General features: G+C 46.1%; 3 protein-coding genes and 1 non-coding gene across 5 annotated transcripts; 2 read left to right on the top strand and 2 right to left on the bottom strand.

Moving 5' to 3' along the window:
* Nucleotides 1-3,627: 3,627 nt before the first annotated feature.
* Nucleotides 3,628-7,655, top strand: LOC117848900 (hexokinase-7). Its single transcript, XM_034730484.2, has 8 exons — nucleotides 3,628-4,171; nucleotides 5,244-5,394; nucleotides 5,481-5,660; nucleotides 5,770-5,844; nucleotides 5,954-6,109; nucleotides 6,207-6,305; nucleotides 6,404-6,534; nucleotides 6,642-7,655. The coding sequence occupies exons 1-8, from the start codon at nucleotides 3,993-3,995 to the stop codon at nucleotides 7,051-7,053; spliced, it is 1,383 nt and encodes a 460-aa protein (XP_034586375.1). The 5' UTR covers nucleotides 3,628-3,992; the 3' UTR covers nucleotides 7,054-7,655.
* LOC117851093 (small nucleolar RNA U3) lies at nucleotides 7,428-7,648 on the top strand. The gene has a single exon (XR_004639458.1). It is a non-coding gene; the product is annotated as a small nucleolar RNA U3 (small nucleolar RNA).
* Nucleotides 7,656-8,010: 355 nt separating the features above from the next.
* On the bottom strand, nucleotides 8,011-11,072 carry LOC117848901 (proteasome subunit beta type-7-A). Of its 2 annotated transcripts, none has more exons than XM_034730485.2 (9): nucleotides 10,831-11,072; nucleotides 10,362-10,494; nucleotides 9,615-9,756; nucleotides 9,428-9,524; nucleotides 9,278-9,347; nucleotides 9,097-9,201; nucleotides 8,825-8,923; nucleotides 8,387-8,477; nucleotides 8,011-8,303 (listed from the first exon to the last, which is right to left on the bottom strand). In XM_034730485.2, exons 1-9 carry the CDS (start codon nucleotides 11,055-11,057, stop codon nucleotides 8,227-8,229), a joined length of 1,041 nt encoding a protein of 346 aa, XP_034586376.1. In that variant the 5' UTR covers nucleotides 11,058-11,072; the 3' UTR covers nucleotides 8,011-8,226. The 2 variants fall into 2 exon arrangements, with proteins under 2 accessions (XP_034586376.1, XP_034586377.1); XM_034730486.2 differs by lacking the exon at nucleotides 10,831-11,072 and adding an exon at nucleotides 10,613-10,791.
* Nucleotides 11,073-11,860: 788 nt separating this feature from the next.
* Nucleotides 11,861-14,572, bottom strand: LOC117848902 (auxin-responsive protein IAA16). The gene is made up of 6 exons (XM_034730487.2): nucleotides 13,326-14,572; nucleotides 13,161-13,242; nucleotides 12,617-12,900; nucleotides 12,387-12,507; nucleotides 12,220-12,283; nucleotides 11,861-12,111 (listed from the first exon to the last, which is right to left on the bottom strand). The coding sequence occupies exons 1-6, from the start codon at nucleotides 13,426-13,428 to the stop codon at nucleotides 12,070-12,072; spliced, it is 696 nt and encodes a 231-aa protein (XP_034586378.1). The 5' UTR covers nucleotides 13,429-14,572; the 3' UTR covers nucleotides 11,861-12,069.
* Between the last annotated feature and the right edge of the window lie 759 nt (nucleotides 14,573-15,331).

Here is a 15,331-nt window from a genome sequence, read left to right as displayed (position 1 = left end):
ATATTTTACTATCTTCTGAATTATATGGTGAAGCATCGTATTTTATCCTACTATCCTATTGTATTACAGCTTCATATTGCAAATGCTTTAAGTTCCAAAAAGAACAGGGAACGTATGAGATGACAATGCTTTGATCCCTTTCCCATTATCTCATCAATACAAAGGCAAATATATTATACTTTATCCCTTTTCCATTATCTCCGTAATTAAGAAAGGGACTTCAGAGATTTTAGGGATAAAGGGCCGGCTGATAACTCAGGCGCAGGGAGGGGAAATCACCCTGATGATTTTATGGAACAAGGGTTAAATTTCCTTATGAGCCTATGTTTAATTCTAGATGTCTTTTTTACAAAACGTGGTGGGCACATATTCCAAACCAGCTGTGCAACATTGTCATGAATATTTTGTTTTCATCTTGTGTTGCAATATTGATCCCTTGTATGAATGTATGATAAACTGATGGCTTTATCTGATTATGTCATGCAGTGTGATGAGGGAAGCTACAATGGTGAACATATTGGTTTTCAGAGGTACTTACTACTCCCTCCATCCCAAATTATAAGTCATTCTAAGAATCTTGGAGAGTCAAAGTATCTCAAGTTTGACCAAATTTATATGATAATATAATAACATTTATGGTGTCAACTAAGTGTCATTACATTCTTCATCAATTATATTTTCATAGTATACCTATTTGATGTCATAAATTTTTATAATTTTCTCTATAATTTTGGTCAAACTTGAGATGCTTTGACTCTCCAAGATTCTTGGAATGACTTATAATTTGGAATGGAGGGAGTACTTGTTTGTGAAGTTGGCTTCCACATGTATTAAAATGTATATGACCGAATGGCACGACAAGAGTGCTAAGATATGATTGTGAGCTCTTTGCTGATTGTTGGCTTAGCGATTGTTCTTTCAATTGAGCTATATATATATTTCTTGTTGCTCATAGACTGAAAGTTTGCCAAACTGTGGCAGTCCGTTAGATTAGTTTTCGGCTCATAGACTGAAAGTACAGCAGCTCGGGTGCCGTTTGCACGGGTGATTCTTTGTTTGCCGTGTTGGCTTTTTAGTTAGGTTGTACATAGTAGAATGCAAACTTTCTCAATTGATCTTACTGTTTCCATTTCTCTGTGCCTATGGAATGGTCAAGATGTGGTCAGTGATAACCAAAGCTGTATATCTTATTTTAGTGTTTGACATGTGCGGCCATTTTGTAGGGTGATCAGCATGCTTAGCATGGGTGAGTTTTGGAGCTTTCAGAATTTGACAGGGTCAGACTAATCTGGCTTCTCCTCATTACAGAACTGAATTGAGAACTCTATAGAGTTGGAGCATAGAATTTAGTTGTAATATATGGGAATTTTGACTGTTTCTATGCAGTAACTGGTGGTGTAGAACATCTCGAATCTGTTTGACACAGCAGTTACTTTTTTTTGTAAATACACACGTTCTTGATAGGCAGGATAGTGAAATCGCTAAATGAATGGCTTGCCAAATGTGCTGAGTGATCACAATGGTGATAAAAAAGCTGTTAAAAGTACTAAGCTTTTTCTGATGCAGAAACATGTGTCTAGCTGAATGGCGTCTACAGGAACAGCTTCTACAATTTGTTACTTATACTAATTCAGTGGTATGCCAAATCTTTTTCTTTATGAATTGACTATTTCCACCACTTCACGTTCCCTTCATATGCTTATGACTTTTGGACACTGACACTCGCTCTCATCCAAATATGGTCGTTTTTTTTCTTTTTCCCTTTTCTTTGGCATATGTTTTTCCTTCTTTTTTTTGAGCAAAGCAGGTCTGTTGGTATGCATGTTTTGGGTACTATATGTGACTCAACTTTAACTATGGGGTGAATTTAGAATTAGAATGGCTCATGTAGGTTGGAAGGAGCACCATATTTCATAAGCCTCATACTTTACACCATTTTCACTATTACCGCGGTCTTTACAGTTAAACTCCAGGTGGAGTAGTCAAATATTTAGTGAGGAGTTTAAGCTATTCATATCATAATTATTGCTTCGGTCTTATCTAAGTCATAAATGCCTGTTATTTGGATGTAGTGATCTGTATGTATCCTATAAACTGATATTGTTCATCATATCAAGATTTATGTCTGAATTCCGTAACTATCCTGAGAAAGTAGATTTATGTAAGATTTCTGTTATATCTGATAAGAAAGTAGAAGTTTCTTATCACAATGAAAGAGATGGTATGCATTCACCATAACAAGAGAAGTTAATTTATTTTTGTCTCTAATGTCCATGTCCTCTTACCTATTTAAAGTTTCATATGAGGATCATGAAAGAGCTTACTTTGATTATGCTTACTGGGCTTTGGGGAAGGTATTACTTTGATTCTGCTGACTGGGCTTTGGGGAAGGTACTGTCCTGATATTTTCAGGACTGGTTGTTTATCCAGGGTCTGTTCAAGTCGTTTGGTTTAGTGAGCTTGAATCGTTACTACAGTTGGGCACAAGGCAAAGAGCAAATGTATATTCAGTTTCAAGTGTTGTGTTAAGCTTGAACTGAGACATGACGTTGGATTATAATTTTACTTGAATTAACTATTTTTGTATACTATGTTTATACTTGTTTATCACTACTACGCAAATGTTGATGCTTGTGGATTTCAATGAGCCTTAAACAAGATCAACACCATATTTCCCACGCTCCTCATATTGCGCTGAAATATTTTACTGCCCGTAGCAACGCACGGCGCACTGACCTAGTGAGGTGTAAAACCCACTCGAAACCAGCTGCCCAGGTCAAACCTTTGACTTCAGGGCCAAACGTCATTCGCTGCAGCCACCTGAAAATTCGCAAAGAGGCCAGCCTTGCTCCGCTGAATTTCTCGCTTACGTTGCAAATCAGATAAGATCTTTTGAAAATGACAATTTTGAGAGAATTAATCCTCCTAGATTGTCGTTTTAGTGTCATCAATATATCTGCGAGATGCACGAGATTGTTGTAGTTTTCTTCTTACGCCGCGGCGGGTACTCGAGTGCTACTAGTTTTCGACTAATTTTATCTCACGAATCACCACCAACTGGATTCATCGTAAAAAATATATTCCTTATAGTATACAATAAGAGATGTGATTGACTAGAAGTAAATATGGATACTAATTTCATGCGCAGCAAACAATCCGAGGCTCTTGTCAGTTGTGAGTTGTGACTCGTGGGATGCAGAACGCACAGTGTCATCACGGAACCTTTTTAGCTGTGATTGTACACTTAACCTCGGCAAGCTTTATCAAAAAAAAAAAAAACTAGGCAAGCAAAAACATTGCTCTTGTCGGCCGGAAATCGGGAGTACGAAAAAGATGCTGGCGGCGACTCCATCCCCCGGTCAAAGCCAAGCAAACTTTTCATGGCCTTCCCGTGGGCAATGGCGGAGGACTAGAGGAGGAGGAGAATTCAAAGCAGCGCTCTTGGCAAGGCGATGCCGCGCCAGCGCCGCCTCCCCCTTTATCCAGCAAGGATAATAATTAAATAATTACTCCAGTAACAGATAATTATTATATCCAGTAAACAAATCTATTTTACTTTTACTTTACCCACCACGGCGAGTCCGACTCAGCCTCTTCTAGTAGATCCGGGTGAACCTCGTTCGCGTCCGACTCGCATCGCATCATCTTCTTTCCTCGACGCGGGCGGAGGCTATAAATAAAGCTCGCGAGGCCGCGGCCAAACCCAAATCCTCCTCCACGGATTGCGCACCAAGGCTTGATCATCACAAAATCACAAGCGTATAGCGCTAGATTTTTCCTCTCTCCCTCGCTGTGGCCCAAGAAAGCAATCGCCAAGAATCCCTTGCTGTTGCTGATCCTCGGTTTCTTGGGGTGATTCCGGAGCGGGATCCGGCATTCGACCGAGTTCTTGCGCCTGCAAGATCGCAGCTTTTGTTTCTCGGTTGCTGAGCGGGAGTTGTTGGGCGGCTTGGTTTGGTCGGGTGATCGAGGAGGTCGGGAACTAATCGACGATGGTGGCGGCGGCGGCGGAGCGGGTGGTGGCGGAGCTCCGGGAGGCGTGCGCGGCGCCGGCGGCGCGGCTGAACGAGGTGGCGGCGGCTATGGAGGCGGAGATGCGGGCCGGCCTGCGCGAGGAGGGCGGCAGCAAGATCAAGATGATCATCTCCTACGTCGACAACCTCCCCACCGGGTAATTACCTTTACCTCCTCCTACCATTGCTAATCGCTAGTACTCCGTACCACACAATTTGCTAAGTTAACTTCACTTGGTCCGTGAACAGCGAGAAGAAAAGTTAGTGTTTTTATTTTTAATCTTCTTTTTTCCGATGCCGAATCTCTGTGAACATCTACTCTGATCCTATACTGCGAAAGATTAGCCGGGCCATTTACTACCTTTGGTCAATACTACAATTAGTACACGTAAATCAATTGGTACACGTAAATCACGGTGGACGTCATTGATGCTAGGACGTTTTGCACTCCAAATTGGCTTAGTTTTGCAAGCATCAGCTGCTGCGTCTGCGCTGTCTCCGCGGACTCGTCTGTTCCCTGTCTAGAAAGCGTGCTCTCCTACTCGATCTGCGCTGGGCCGTTGGCGTCTCCGTGCCCGCCCGCCGGCCCGCGTGTCCGCGCGACACCTTGTGGCGGCGGAACGTGCCGTCGTGCGAGCCTGGCGTGCCAAGCCGAGGCGCCTCCAGTGCGCTGCGGCAAGTTGGCACGTTGCAGCCAACAGCCCAGTCGACGCGTGCGACGGGGAGGAGGTTGTTGGCGACCAGCGCACAGCTGCTTGGTGTTTTTCCCTGTCTAGCACTCCGAATCTAGCCCAACAAATTGAACAGCCAGCTCTCACTTGCGTGGCGTCGGCTGCTAACGAACAGTCATACCTGCCAGTCTCCATGGAGCCTCCGGTGATGAGTTGCTCCAGCTGTGCTGACGAACAAAATAGACCCGCTTTCTGGTTCAAGTCAAAAACAGATACAATTACAGTTTGATGGTCATTTTTTCACATTTTGACCACCTGTTCATGTTTCCAATAGTACGCCTCTAATTCTGAAGTCAATTTGCTTAAATGTCATTATTATACAAAAATCAGAAATGAGGATCGTTTCATTGACTTGGTTGGTTGAAGTCGGAACAGGTAAGGATGGACGTTTGATGGTCATTTTTTCACATTTCGACCAACTGTTCATGTTTCCAATCGTACGCCTCTAATTCTGAAGTCAACTTGCTTACAAGTCGTTAATTGTTACTACAAAATCCAGGAATGAAGAGGGTTTTTTCTACTCCTTGGATCTCGGGGGAACAAACTTCCGGGTCCTGCGCGTGCAGCTCGCGGGGAAAGAGAAGCGCGTCGCCAAGCGTGAGTCGAAGGAGGTCTCCATCCCTCCTCACCTCATGTCAGGCAACGCGTCGGTGAGAACAGCATAGTTCACAGCTTCGTTTGAACTGTCCGTTTACGTTCCGTCCCACCCGTGGTGTTCACCCGCTGAATTCTTCAGGAGCTGTTCGGCTTCATTGCTTCCGCGCTAGCCAAGGTCATCGCGGACGAAGGGCGTAACGATGTGTTTGAAGACAAGCAAAGGGAGCTGGGGTTCACGTTCTCGTTCCCTGTGAGACAAACATCGATTGCGTCAGGCACTCTCATCAAGTGGACCAAAGCGTTCTCAATCGATGATGCTGTAAGTATTCATCTTGTGGCGAGCCATTCTATTTGGTGCTCACTGTCATTTGCAAAATCCTACAAGGACTGTGTGGTTCTTATGCCAAGGCATTTCTGAAACTTTTCAGGTAGGCGAAGATGTCGTCGCAGAATTGCGGACGGCCATGGAGAAGCATGGCGTTCACATGCGTGTGGCTGCATTGGTTAGTTCTTACTAGTTTCTTATCTGATCTATCATTATCTCTATTCTGGTACAGACAGTCTTTTCCTATGGTAGGATCACACCTTGACATTATATTTTTCATGGTTCAGATCAATGACACCGTTGGGACACTGGCTGCCGGTAGATACAACGATGAGGATGTCGTCATCGGTGTCATATTAGGAACTGGCTCAAATGCTGCATATGTTGAAGAGGCAAGCGCCATACCAAAGTTTGAGGGCGAGTTACCTAAATCAGGAAACATGGTACAGCTGAATCCTCACTTCAAGTAACTTGTGCACATTGAACATAATTATGTCTGTCATTTACAAACTTATCAACATGCTTTCTTCTGCATTTTAGGTGATCAATACGGAATGGGGTAACTTCTACTCATCCTGCCTCCCAATCACAGAATATGATCAGGCATTAGACGAGGAGAGTTTAAACCCAGGAGAGCAGGTGGGTTTGTCAAGAATTGTTTATAATGCTATCATTCACGTTAGCCAAAAAAAAAAAAAAAAAAAACTTATACAGTTCAACTATGACTTGTTTTTCAGATCTTCGAGAAGTTGATTTCAGGAATGTACCTCGGAGAAATCGTGAGGCGGGTGCTTCTTAAAATCGCCTCACAGTCTACGCTCTTTGGCAAAGTCAACCACACTAAGCTCAAAACTCGATTCATTCTGAGGTATATTTATAGATGCAAGTGGCATTACTTAATACTGCCGTAATAGCTTCATGAAACACACTTGCAGGAGACAACTAAACGTATGCTATTGCTGACTAAATTTTCAGGACTCCTGATATCTCCGCAATGCACCATGACGAAACGCCTGATCTGAGAATCGTGGCCGAGAAACTGGCAGATAACTTCAAGATCAAGGACACAAGCCTCGAGACGAGGAAGATGGTCGTCGAGATCTGCGACGTCGTCACCAGCAGGTCAGCACGTCTGGCCGCAGCAGGGATCGTGGGGATCCTCAGGAAGATCGGGAGGGCCGTCCCCGGCGACGAGCGGCGGTCGGTCGTCGCCATCGACGGCGGCTTGTTTGAGCACTACGCCGAGTTCAGGCAGTGCCTGGAGAGCACGCTGGTGGAGCTGCTGGGCGAGGAGGCGTCCAGGTCGGTGGCGGTGAAGCTGACCAAGGACGGGTCCGGCCTCGGCGCCGCCCTGATCGCGGCTGCTCACTCGCAGTACCAGCACTGAATGGCCGTGTCGCTGTGCAAGTTCAGGTTCCAGGCTCCTTTTCTGGCGCTCGTGATGTACTTACAATGTAGTGAGTTCATGTATGTTCTTCAAACAAGGTTGTTTGAAATCTGCCAAACAAATGTTCAAATGGAATGTGCTATTCAGAAGAAAGCCTTGAAGTTGAAACAGCTCTGAATGCCTGCTGGTTCCCTTGGGCCTTCTCATGCAGGAAGATCCGCGGCCCACAACCTGAATCTGTCGTCATATATAAATAGAGCGATAGTGGGATAGCCCAGAGCCCCAGTTGCCGGTGCGTAGCGAAAGATAGGACCACCTCGGAAGCGAAGGCCACTGTCGACCAGCTTATATTGCTGAGCCTCACGAGATGCAGCACGACCTTACTTGAACAGGATCTGTTCTATAGGATCGTACCGCTGCATCCTTGACTAATAAGGAGGCAAGCACTTAAGCTTGGTTGATGACACAGGCCCTGTGGGCCAGAGCGTGATTAACGGCGAGGAATTTGGGCGGTGAAGCCCTGTCTGGAGCTGTAGAGGATCGTTCTCGGCTGGGCCCGCCTGGCTGGGGTGGCTCACAGGTTGTCTGACAAGCTCCCTTTTCTTTTCAGTTACCATTTTTTGCCCCCTTTGCTCACATCGGAGCCCCAAAGCTGCAAAAAAAACAGCATGATGTTGGATTCTGCGTGACCATAGTCATAAAGTAATTAATTTCAACTGATTACTTGTTCAATTTTTCCATTCAGTTGATAAAATTCAAAGTTATATGAACAATTCAGGGGCTCAGGGCCAAATAGTGAAACCACAACATCAATCATGATGTTTGTAGTGTCCTCTTAATCTAATCAAGTTCTGGGGCTCAGGGCCAACTATGCTTGCAGCACCAACCTTTCCCTCATCGTGAACCTAACAATAGATGCAGCGCAGCAGCAGTAATAACGACTGAAAGAAAACACCATACGTCCAAACCATCAAAGTTTTAAACAATGCTACATTCAGAATCAACAAGCACTTGTAAATATGTCAACATCTGAAACACCTTTAGCATAAAAAGTCTGGATTCAGTCCAGAAAATACAGCAAGGATATCCATTCTTTTCTGGTTATAGCAGCCCCACTAAGAAAGATAACGTAAATTATGAGTATGACCACTCGTCCGAACGTAACATGCAAGATCACTCCTCCATTGCGTCGCCGCCCTCAGCGACCTCAACCTTCTGCTTCAGCTGTGTGATCTTTGTGGACAGTACCTCTGCAAACAAGAATATAATTATGCATAACTTTATACTGTTCAGATGTCATATATTCTGTACCATTCATCAGCAAGGAACTCACCAGTCTGCCCCTTGGTGAAGCTGTATCCCTTCGAACTAACATAAGTTCTTGGATTCGGCAACTGGTGGTTTCTCAAGTATTCTGTCTTCCCCTGGTAATGTCAAAAGGGTTTGGTCAGCAAAGCATTTTGAAGGGTTAGCAGGAAATATTTCATGTTCTTTGATTTGCTCAAAAGGCATCTGTGGCATATGGTAGCATGCACAATGCAGTGTTATAGTTTTACTCAGATGAGCATTATTGGAAATTGATGATCAGAAGAGGTGGGAATCAAACCATGTGCAAGCGATATATCAAATCAAAGTAGAAAAATACAATGCCGTAAAGATAGTTTGAAAGCTCATCCTCTAATAAGTAAACAGTAAATTATGTTTTGATATTTTTTTCAAATTTGCAGTGTTTCAACATTCGAGTCAATGAAACAGAAAATGTAATGTATACCTTAGTTATCACACAGACATCCACGTTGCTGCCACTACCCAAGTCATTGAAGATACCGCCACGGATTGCATCGCATACAAGTTGTATTCCCTCCTCCCTCTAGAAGATAAAAGGGAATTAGTCGATGCAAACATAAAACAAAAAACTACTATAATATTAATATAGTTTCGTTAATTAAAAAAGCACAATCAAATGCGATTTCAGTCACCACAGAAAAAATACTATATTGCCAACATAGTTAAATCCAGCAACTGTTGCATGGGTTCACTTACTGTAAGCCCTTCTTTGTACTTCGATTCAAACACCGACATTGCAGCGAGCGATCCAGAACCCATCGTGGCAAAAGGAAGAGTATCTGTGGAGCCATGCGGATAAACCTGCACTTTCCAAAGTTAATTTAAACACCCCAACTTTATTACAATAAGCAACAAACAGTGATACTCAGTTACTCACAGTGTGTAGATGTGGCCCAGTACAATCCACTCCACCAAGAACAAGAGCAGCACTGACATGACCTTGATACCTAAACATAATGGTGCAAGCAGGTCAGCTGTTGACAGGATGACAGAAAGTTGTAAATGTGCCTGCGAAATTGGAGCTCACTTGAAAAGGTGTGACTTCAGCAGTGTAAGAGAAGTCACAACTCTTGATTCACGACCAGTTGCGTATCGGTGAAGTTGCAGCTGGGAGCTCACCATATCTGAAGTAAAAGAAGCAACATGCCAGAAGGAATTCAAGGGAAAAAAAGGGAGTTGGAAAGGGCAGAATGCCAGTCTTTTTAGTCATTTACCTGTAACAGCCTCTGTGTCAGCAGCAGTTCCTGCTCCACAGCAATATATGTTTGGCGCCATAAAGTGGATTTTCTCACAATTCTTATCAGCAACTATAGGCCCCTCAGTTGCCCTTGTGTCTGCCCCAAGCACAACCCCATCCTAGATATCAAAATATGGTTTAGTCCAATGTTAACCTCAATACAGCAATATGAAACAATGCCTGTTCAAACAGGTTACATGAATGTGATGTCTTTCATCCATTAGCACTGGGCTACAAAAGTGTCAAGGTAAAACTATCATCCATTAAATTTATCCAATCACAAGTTAACACAAATTAATATTCAATTAGATATTGTCAGAGCATCATTTGCAGAGTATTTCTGCAGTAGTATTTTTTTGTGTATGTATACCTTTCCCCCTGAGCTAATACAACTAGAAGACTACGAAACAAACATTACAAAAGAGATGGGGGTTTGCACAGTCCCACTAGGCAGGTGGTTTGCACTGAATATTTTCCGAACTCGTATCATACCACAATGTGGGTATGTGCATAACAGCATAAGGAGGCTAACACAAAATGTCAGAGAGATTTTCCAAAGTTCAATTGAGCTGTTCAGTGCCCCAAAAATAATTCTCCAAGCCAACTAACATTAGAACCGACAGTAATAGGTTCATGCCTATCAAATTCTCAAACATAGGTAGCTCAAACCAGCAGAAGGCACACTACTAAATCCAGAATACCAACAAAGTGAATGCGGCCGCACCTGGAAGACGAGGCCGACGATGGTGGTCCCAGTCTTGAGGAAACCGGGGATCTTGAGCCCGTTCTTCTCCAGAGAGTCGTTCCGCCGGCACAGGTCGAAGCTGAACCCTCCCTTCGCCGGGAGATCCATCATCCTGCACCGCAACGGCACCACGACAGATCAAGATCACGCCAAGTCGGCAGGGGTGGTCACCAACAGATTAGCCCCAAAAAAAAACCCCCAGACTATCCTTCCTTCCATCCCAATCTCACCCGGCTTCGCGCTAGTCACTCCCCCACGCCAATCAAGTGGGCCGCGCGCTAAAGATCGAAGCGGCGGGGATCAACGAGCCGCAGATGCGTTCTTCACCGGGGGGAAACGAAAACAAATCGCATCTCAAGGAAAAACCCTAGAAATCCCGCCCCGATTTGCGGCGTGGAGAGACTGGAAGGGGTGGGGAACACAGAGGGGCGTCCGATTGCGCGCGCACCTGATGGTTTGAGTTTGGAGGCGATGCGACAGCGGCGAGCGGCGAAGCTCCTTCCCGCGCTTCTGTTTTTTGTTTCCTTTTTCTTTTGTTTTTTGGATCCGAATTGGAGTTGAAGCACAGCAGCCAGCAGAGAGGTTGGGGTTGGATTGGGGGAGAAGAAAGAAGGGCGGGCGGCGGCGCCAATATCGTGCTGGGCTTTCGTTTTGGAGATTTTTTTTGGGGGCCATCGATGGGCTTTAGGGGAAGGCCTATTTGGTCCAGAGGAATGGCCGGCCTGTTATTGCGCGAACAATTTCAATGACTGATCAGAGCTCATCTTTTGTATAATTCAGAATCATATATACTGCATACTTGTGGAATAAACTTAGAATTCAGACATGATCTTTTAGGCATATACAGTAGTAGAGTTGCTCTGCAGTTCAGCATCAGTGTTCATTCCTCGTGATGTAATTGCAACTTTTTTTTTGCGAGGAATGCAATTGCACTGTTTAGGTGCCTGATATCTTATTACAGTACGACTTGTGCTTAATTCTTGCATCGCTTGAAATCAGGCAAATGAGAATGAAGTGAACGAATATCTCTGCTAGCGCCTTTTTCCGGGGTGAACTCATATAGTGTTGGGCAACGGCAACTATGTCTTGCTGTCTTAATGCTGTTTTTTTCCCCTCGGTGTGGTTTCTCTGCGTGCTCTAGCTTAAGCATCTTGTTAACCAATGAAGCACTAAGCGATCAGCATTCAACAGAAACGAACATGAAGCAGCCAAAGAAAGCAATATCAGTGTGCTTGCATGGGTACTAGCGAGCTCATGGCTGCAGTGCCAAGCTATGTTACCCCGATACTTCAACATGACCCCGTATTACGTATCCGATACATATCCATGTATCCGTATCAGATACGCCTGGGTGCCTTTAACTTTCGCAGAAAAGTGGCGTATCCGCGTATCCGTATCAGGCCGATGCTGATACGCGTATCTGTATCGGTGCTGCATAGGTGCCAAGAGACACCCCTCTTTGAAAATTTCAGACAAGATGATGAACAGACACCTCCCTTGAGCACAGCCAAACTTCCCGTACAAAATAAGTTCTGACATGATTCTAAACAACACCGATCAACTCTCGGTTCTTGCTTCCCTAATCGATAATAGCATGGTAACCAGAATACTAAGATCGAAGAAACTGCTTGAAGATTTACACAGACGGCTAGAGCAAAAGCTGCAGCATGTTCAGAGGCACCAGAGTTCAGCACTCAGCTGCTGCTCTCTTCCTGCTCGCTGCTCGTAGCTGCAAAACAAGAACAGGTAAGCAAAGGATCAGACCAACATCTGGAAAACATTTCCAGGCCACAATTTAGTAGCACGAATTGGATTCAGCGCGGCAGGGGTGACTGACCGAGGACGGGCTCAGGTCGGAGCTCCTCAGCACGCGCAGACGCCTCGCGGTGCCGATGAACATCCTGAAAACAAAGCCGTTGGTCAGTTGAAAGTCAGAAAGACACTTGCCCAGCTGCAATTTAAAAGAAAATCGTGTGAAGATGAGGAGGAGAAGATTGAACTCACTCCCACGGCACGTCTCCGACTAGCATCTGGTCGCCCTCCTCGTCCTCGTAGACCAGTGTGTACTCGCCGCTGCCGTTCAAGACCCCTGTGATCACCTCCTGCTCCCCTCCTGATGTTTGAGCTGCCAGAGAATTCAGAGATCGTAAGTTCAGAGGTTTCTTGCACCGGCAAACACCAGGATCAGAGAAGTAAGTCACACAGATCGATTTCGAGAATCGGAATGCACGTACCGGCGAGGAGGCCGCGGAAGAGGTGGTCGACGGCGGCGGAGAGCGTGTCGTAGCCGGCGTGCGCCCTGAGGTCAACCTTCCGGCCGATGGGGACGCCGTCCATGTTGATCTTGACGAACAGCCCCTTCTTGCCGGCCTCGATGGCCTTGGCGGCGCCTGTGGTGGAGTCACTGCCCCTCTGGCTCGATGGCTCGTGGGACGCCGGCTTGGAGGACGACGAGGCGAGGTTCCGCCGGAATGCGCGCACCGGCGGCCATCCGACGACCGGAGCAGCTGCCGCCGCCCTGCAGAATTCAGGCAGTTCAGACAATGGTCGCGGCATAAAAACAGAAGAAACAGAAAGGGGAAAAAAAACAGGAACTTCTGATTTTCTGAACAGAGAATCGTATCAAGTTGCAAAGATGAGTTTTTTTTAGTTGAACGATCAAAGATGAGAATTTTACTGTGCGCTTCAGGCACAAATGCTTCAAGGAGCAAGATCCTTTCTCCGGATCGGATTTCTTTTCAGGAATAGAAAGGGTACAGGTTCATCAACGGTTATTACCTCGCCCTGGAACCATTGCTTCCCTTTGGGGCTCGAGCAGCACCAGCAGCAGCAGAGCCGGCGCTTCCCTTCTCCTCCAAACCTGAAACCGACACAGAGCACACACCGATCAGGCAAAGAACCGCACAATGATACGAGCAAGAAGAGAAAGGCAGGACGCGGCACCTGCGGCCTGGCACGGCGACCTGGAGAAGTAGCCCGGGAGGCCCAGGCTGAGCTCCAGGCCCCTCCCCTCCTCGTCGTCGCCGAAGCCGCCATTCCAAGCCATCTCCCTCCTCACAACCTCGCCCCCCTTCCCCGTCTCCTCCTGTCTACCCTGTGCACGAGGCTGCGCTGTGCTCCAACAGTTCAGTCAAGTCGCTGAAACGAAGCACACAGCGCGCACACACTGGCTCAGGGAGGCAGAGCAAGCTGGCATATATAGGTGGGATAGGGGACGGACGGGCGGCCGGATGGGTGACAGGAAGGGGAGGAGGCTGCTGCGAGGTCGAGGACTCGAGGAGTGACAGGGCAGAGACCTCGCAGCAGTGGAGGTGGAGCTACAGCACCAGCTGGACGCTGCGCCCGAGGAGCAGGCAGGAGGCTGCAGTGCAGAGACCGGAAAGGCCAAGGAGGCAAGGAGGGAGAAAGGAAAGCCTGCTTCTGCTTGCCAGATGGGACAAGGTTTTGAGAGAGGACTGAGCGAGCAGAAAGGCAAGTGATTCGGTCGCAGCAGCGCCGTGCAGACGCTGCGACCGAAAGTGGACTCCCTTTCAACTCTCTCTCTCTCTCTGCTCTTTCTCTCCTGAATTTTTCTTGTTCGTCACTGCAGGAAAAGCATCAGGGGAGGATGAGGCACTGCACTGGAACGGGCAGAGGCCAGGGAGGGAAGGCAAGGCAAACGGAAGCAAGTCTCCCAGTCGATGAATTTGCAAATGGGTGTAGGGATTTTCTTTTCCCTTTTTTCCCAGGAAAGATAATGGATGGAGTCGCTCACTTTAGCACACGATCAAGGCAAGAGAATGTGACATCTGAGAGGGAGCATGTGGGGTTGAGAAGAGGGCGAAAGCATGGAGGAGATAAGAGAAGATAAGCTCAGCACTAGCACACATGCTCTTAGGCTTTACCACTTGTTTAATCCCTCTTGCAACCTGAGGGAAAACATGACTGTTTGCTAGTAGTAGTTGCCAACTGAATTAAATAAGAGAGGGAGGAAATCTGCATGGCCAAAAATGAGATCAAAGTTGCAGTATGATATCATGGAAGAAACCTTAATGCTGCTAGTGCCGGTGCAGAGAGATCGAGTTGCATGTCAGGAAGTGGAATGCTTGCTGCGTTTGACTTTTGCTAGAAACCGAGCGAGCTGAAGGAGATGGCTGGCTTTCTTTGTTCATGCATGGGCGGCTAGAGTTGAGTGGCGACTGCTGAGTGTGGAGAGGAGGAGCACTGAACCGAGACAGGGCATGATGAAGGGGGCCATTTGTGGAATTATCTCATGTGATGAATTGCATGCGTGTGGGTAGAATAAAATGTACCTCTCAAAACCAAAGGTAGTCCTCTTTTGATAGCTGAGTCAAGGAGGAAGAACCACACAAAAATGAATGAAAATGTAGGGCTTTTTTTCATGTGCCCTGATGAGAGATTGTTCGCTTCCACTAAACTTCCATTTCCAAATTTCCCTAAAAAAGTCCAGATTAAATTAATCAATAGGAAGAATCAAAATGTAGAGATAAGAGGGAGCACTGAGAACCGGTTACTCCTGCTGGCTCTGATTAGTCCCATTTCGAAAGGACGACTTTTGAAACACTGCAAACTGTGTTGCTCCTGCTGGCTGCTACTCGTATCTCTGCACACTGATATGCTCTCGTGAGAGAGAGAGAGAGAGAGAGAGTACTGTGTAGGAGTAGGGTGTACGGAGTAGAGCAGAAAGCAGAAACCAGAGACAAATATTTTGGGAGAGGAGAACCCGAACAAGTGAACATCTCTCCTGTGTATGTGTTCAGTGTTCTTCTTGTGAAATGTCCGCCGGGAAATGATTGCGCTACCGTATTCTTGTGCAGGTGAAGTACGAACAGGACTATAGGTAGGGGAGGCCTGCCGGTCTCTGATGCTACTCGTTTTTTTTCCTTGCCAGACTATGTTAAAAAAGTCTTCATTTAGTGCTAAACTTTAAGCTGGTTAATGGGTAGAGA

Source organism: Setaria viridis, chromosome 3 (assembly GCF_005286985.2).
Source record: "Setaria viridis chromosome 3, Setaria_viridis_v4.0, whole genome shotgun sequence".
Classification (NCBI taxonomy): domain Eukaryota; kingdom Viridiplantae; phylum Streptophyta; class Magnoliopsida; order Poales; family Poaceae; genus Setaria; species Setaria viridis.
This window is presented reverse-complemented; position numbering and strand designations above follow the sequence as displayed.

What these genes read in the sequence shown, in the direction of transcription:
- LOC117848902 (XM_034730487.2), bottom strand. Translation starts at nt 13,428, where the DNA reads ATGGCTTGGAATGGCGGCTTCGGCGACGACGAGGAGGGGAGGGGCCTG. An exon ending in GTCGCCGTGCCAGGCCGCAG is followed by an intron (nt 13,243 to 13,325) that starts GTGCCGCGTCCT and finishes TGTCGGTTTCAG; the next exon opens with GTTTGGAGGAGAAGGGAAGC. An exon ending in CCGACCTGAGCCCGTCCTCG is followed by an intron (nt 12,112 to 12,219) that starts GTCAGTCACCCC and finishes CTTGTTTTGCAG; the next exon opens with CTACGAGCAGCGAGCAGGAA.
- LOC117848901 (XM_034730485.2), bottom strand. Translation starts at nt 11,057, where the DNA reads ATGGCCCCCAAAAAAAATCTCCAAAACGAAAGCCCAGCACGATATTGG. An exon ending in TGACACAGAGGCTGTTACAG is followed by an intron (nt 9,525 to 9,614) that starts GTAAATGACTAA and finishes CTTTTACTTCAG; the next exon opens with ATATGGTGAGCTCCCAGCTG. An exon ending in CTTCACCAAGGGGCAGACTG is followed by an intron (nt 8,304 to 8,386) that starts GTGAGTTCCTTG and finishes TCTTGTTTGCAG; the next exon opens with AGGTACTGTCCACAAAGATC.
- LOC117848900 (XM_034730484.2), top strand. Translation starts at nt 3,993, where the DNA reads ATGGTGGCGGCGGCGGCGGAGCGGGTGGTGGCGGAGCTCCGGGAGGCG. An exon ending in TCATGTCAGGCAACGCGTCG is followed by an intron (nt 5,395 to 5,480) that starts GTGAGAACAGCA and finishes TGAATTCTTCAG; the next exon opens with GAGCTGTTCGGCTTCATTGC. An exon ending in ACATGCGTGTGGCTGCATTG is followed by an intron (nt 5,845 to 5,953) that starts GTTAGTTCTTAC and finishes TTCATGGTTCAG; the next exon opens with ATCAATGACACCGTTGGGAC.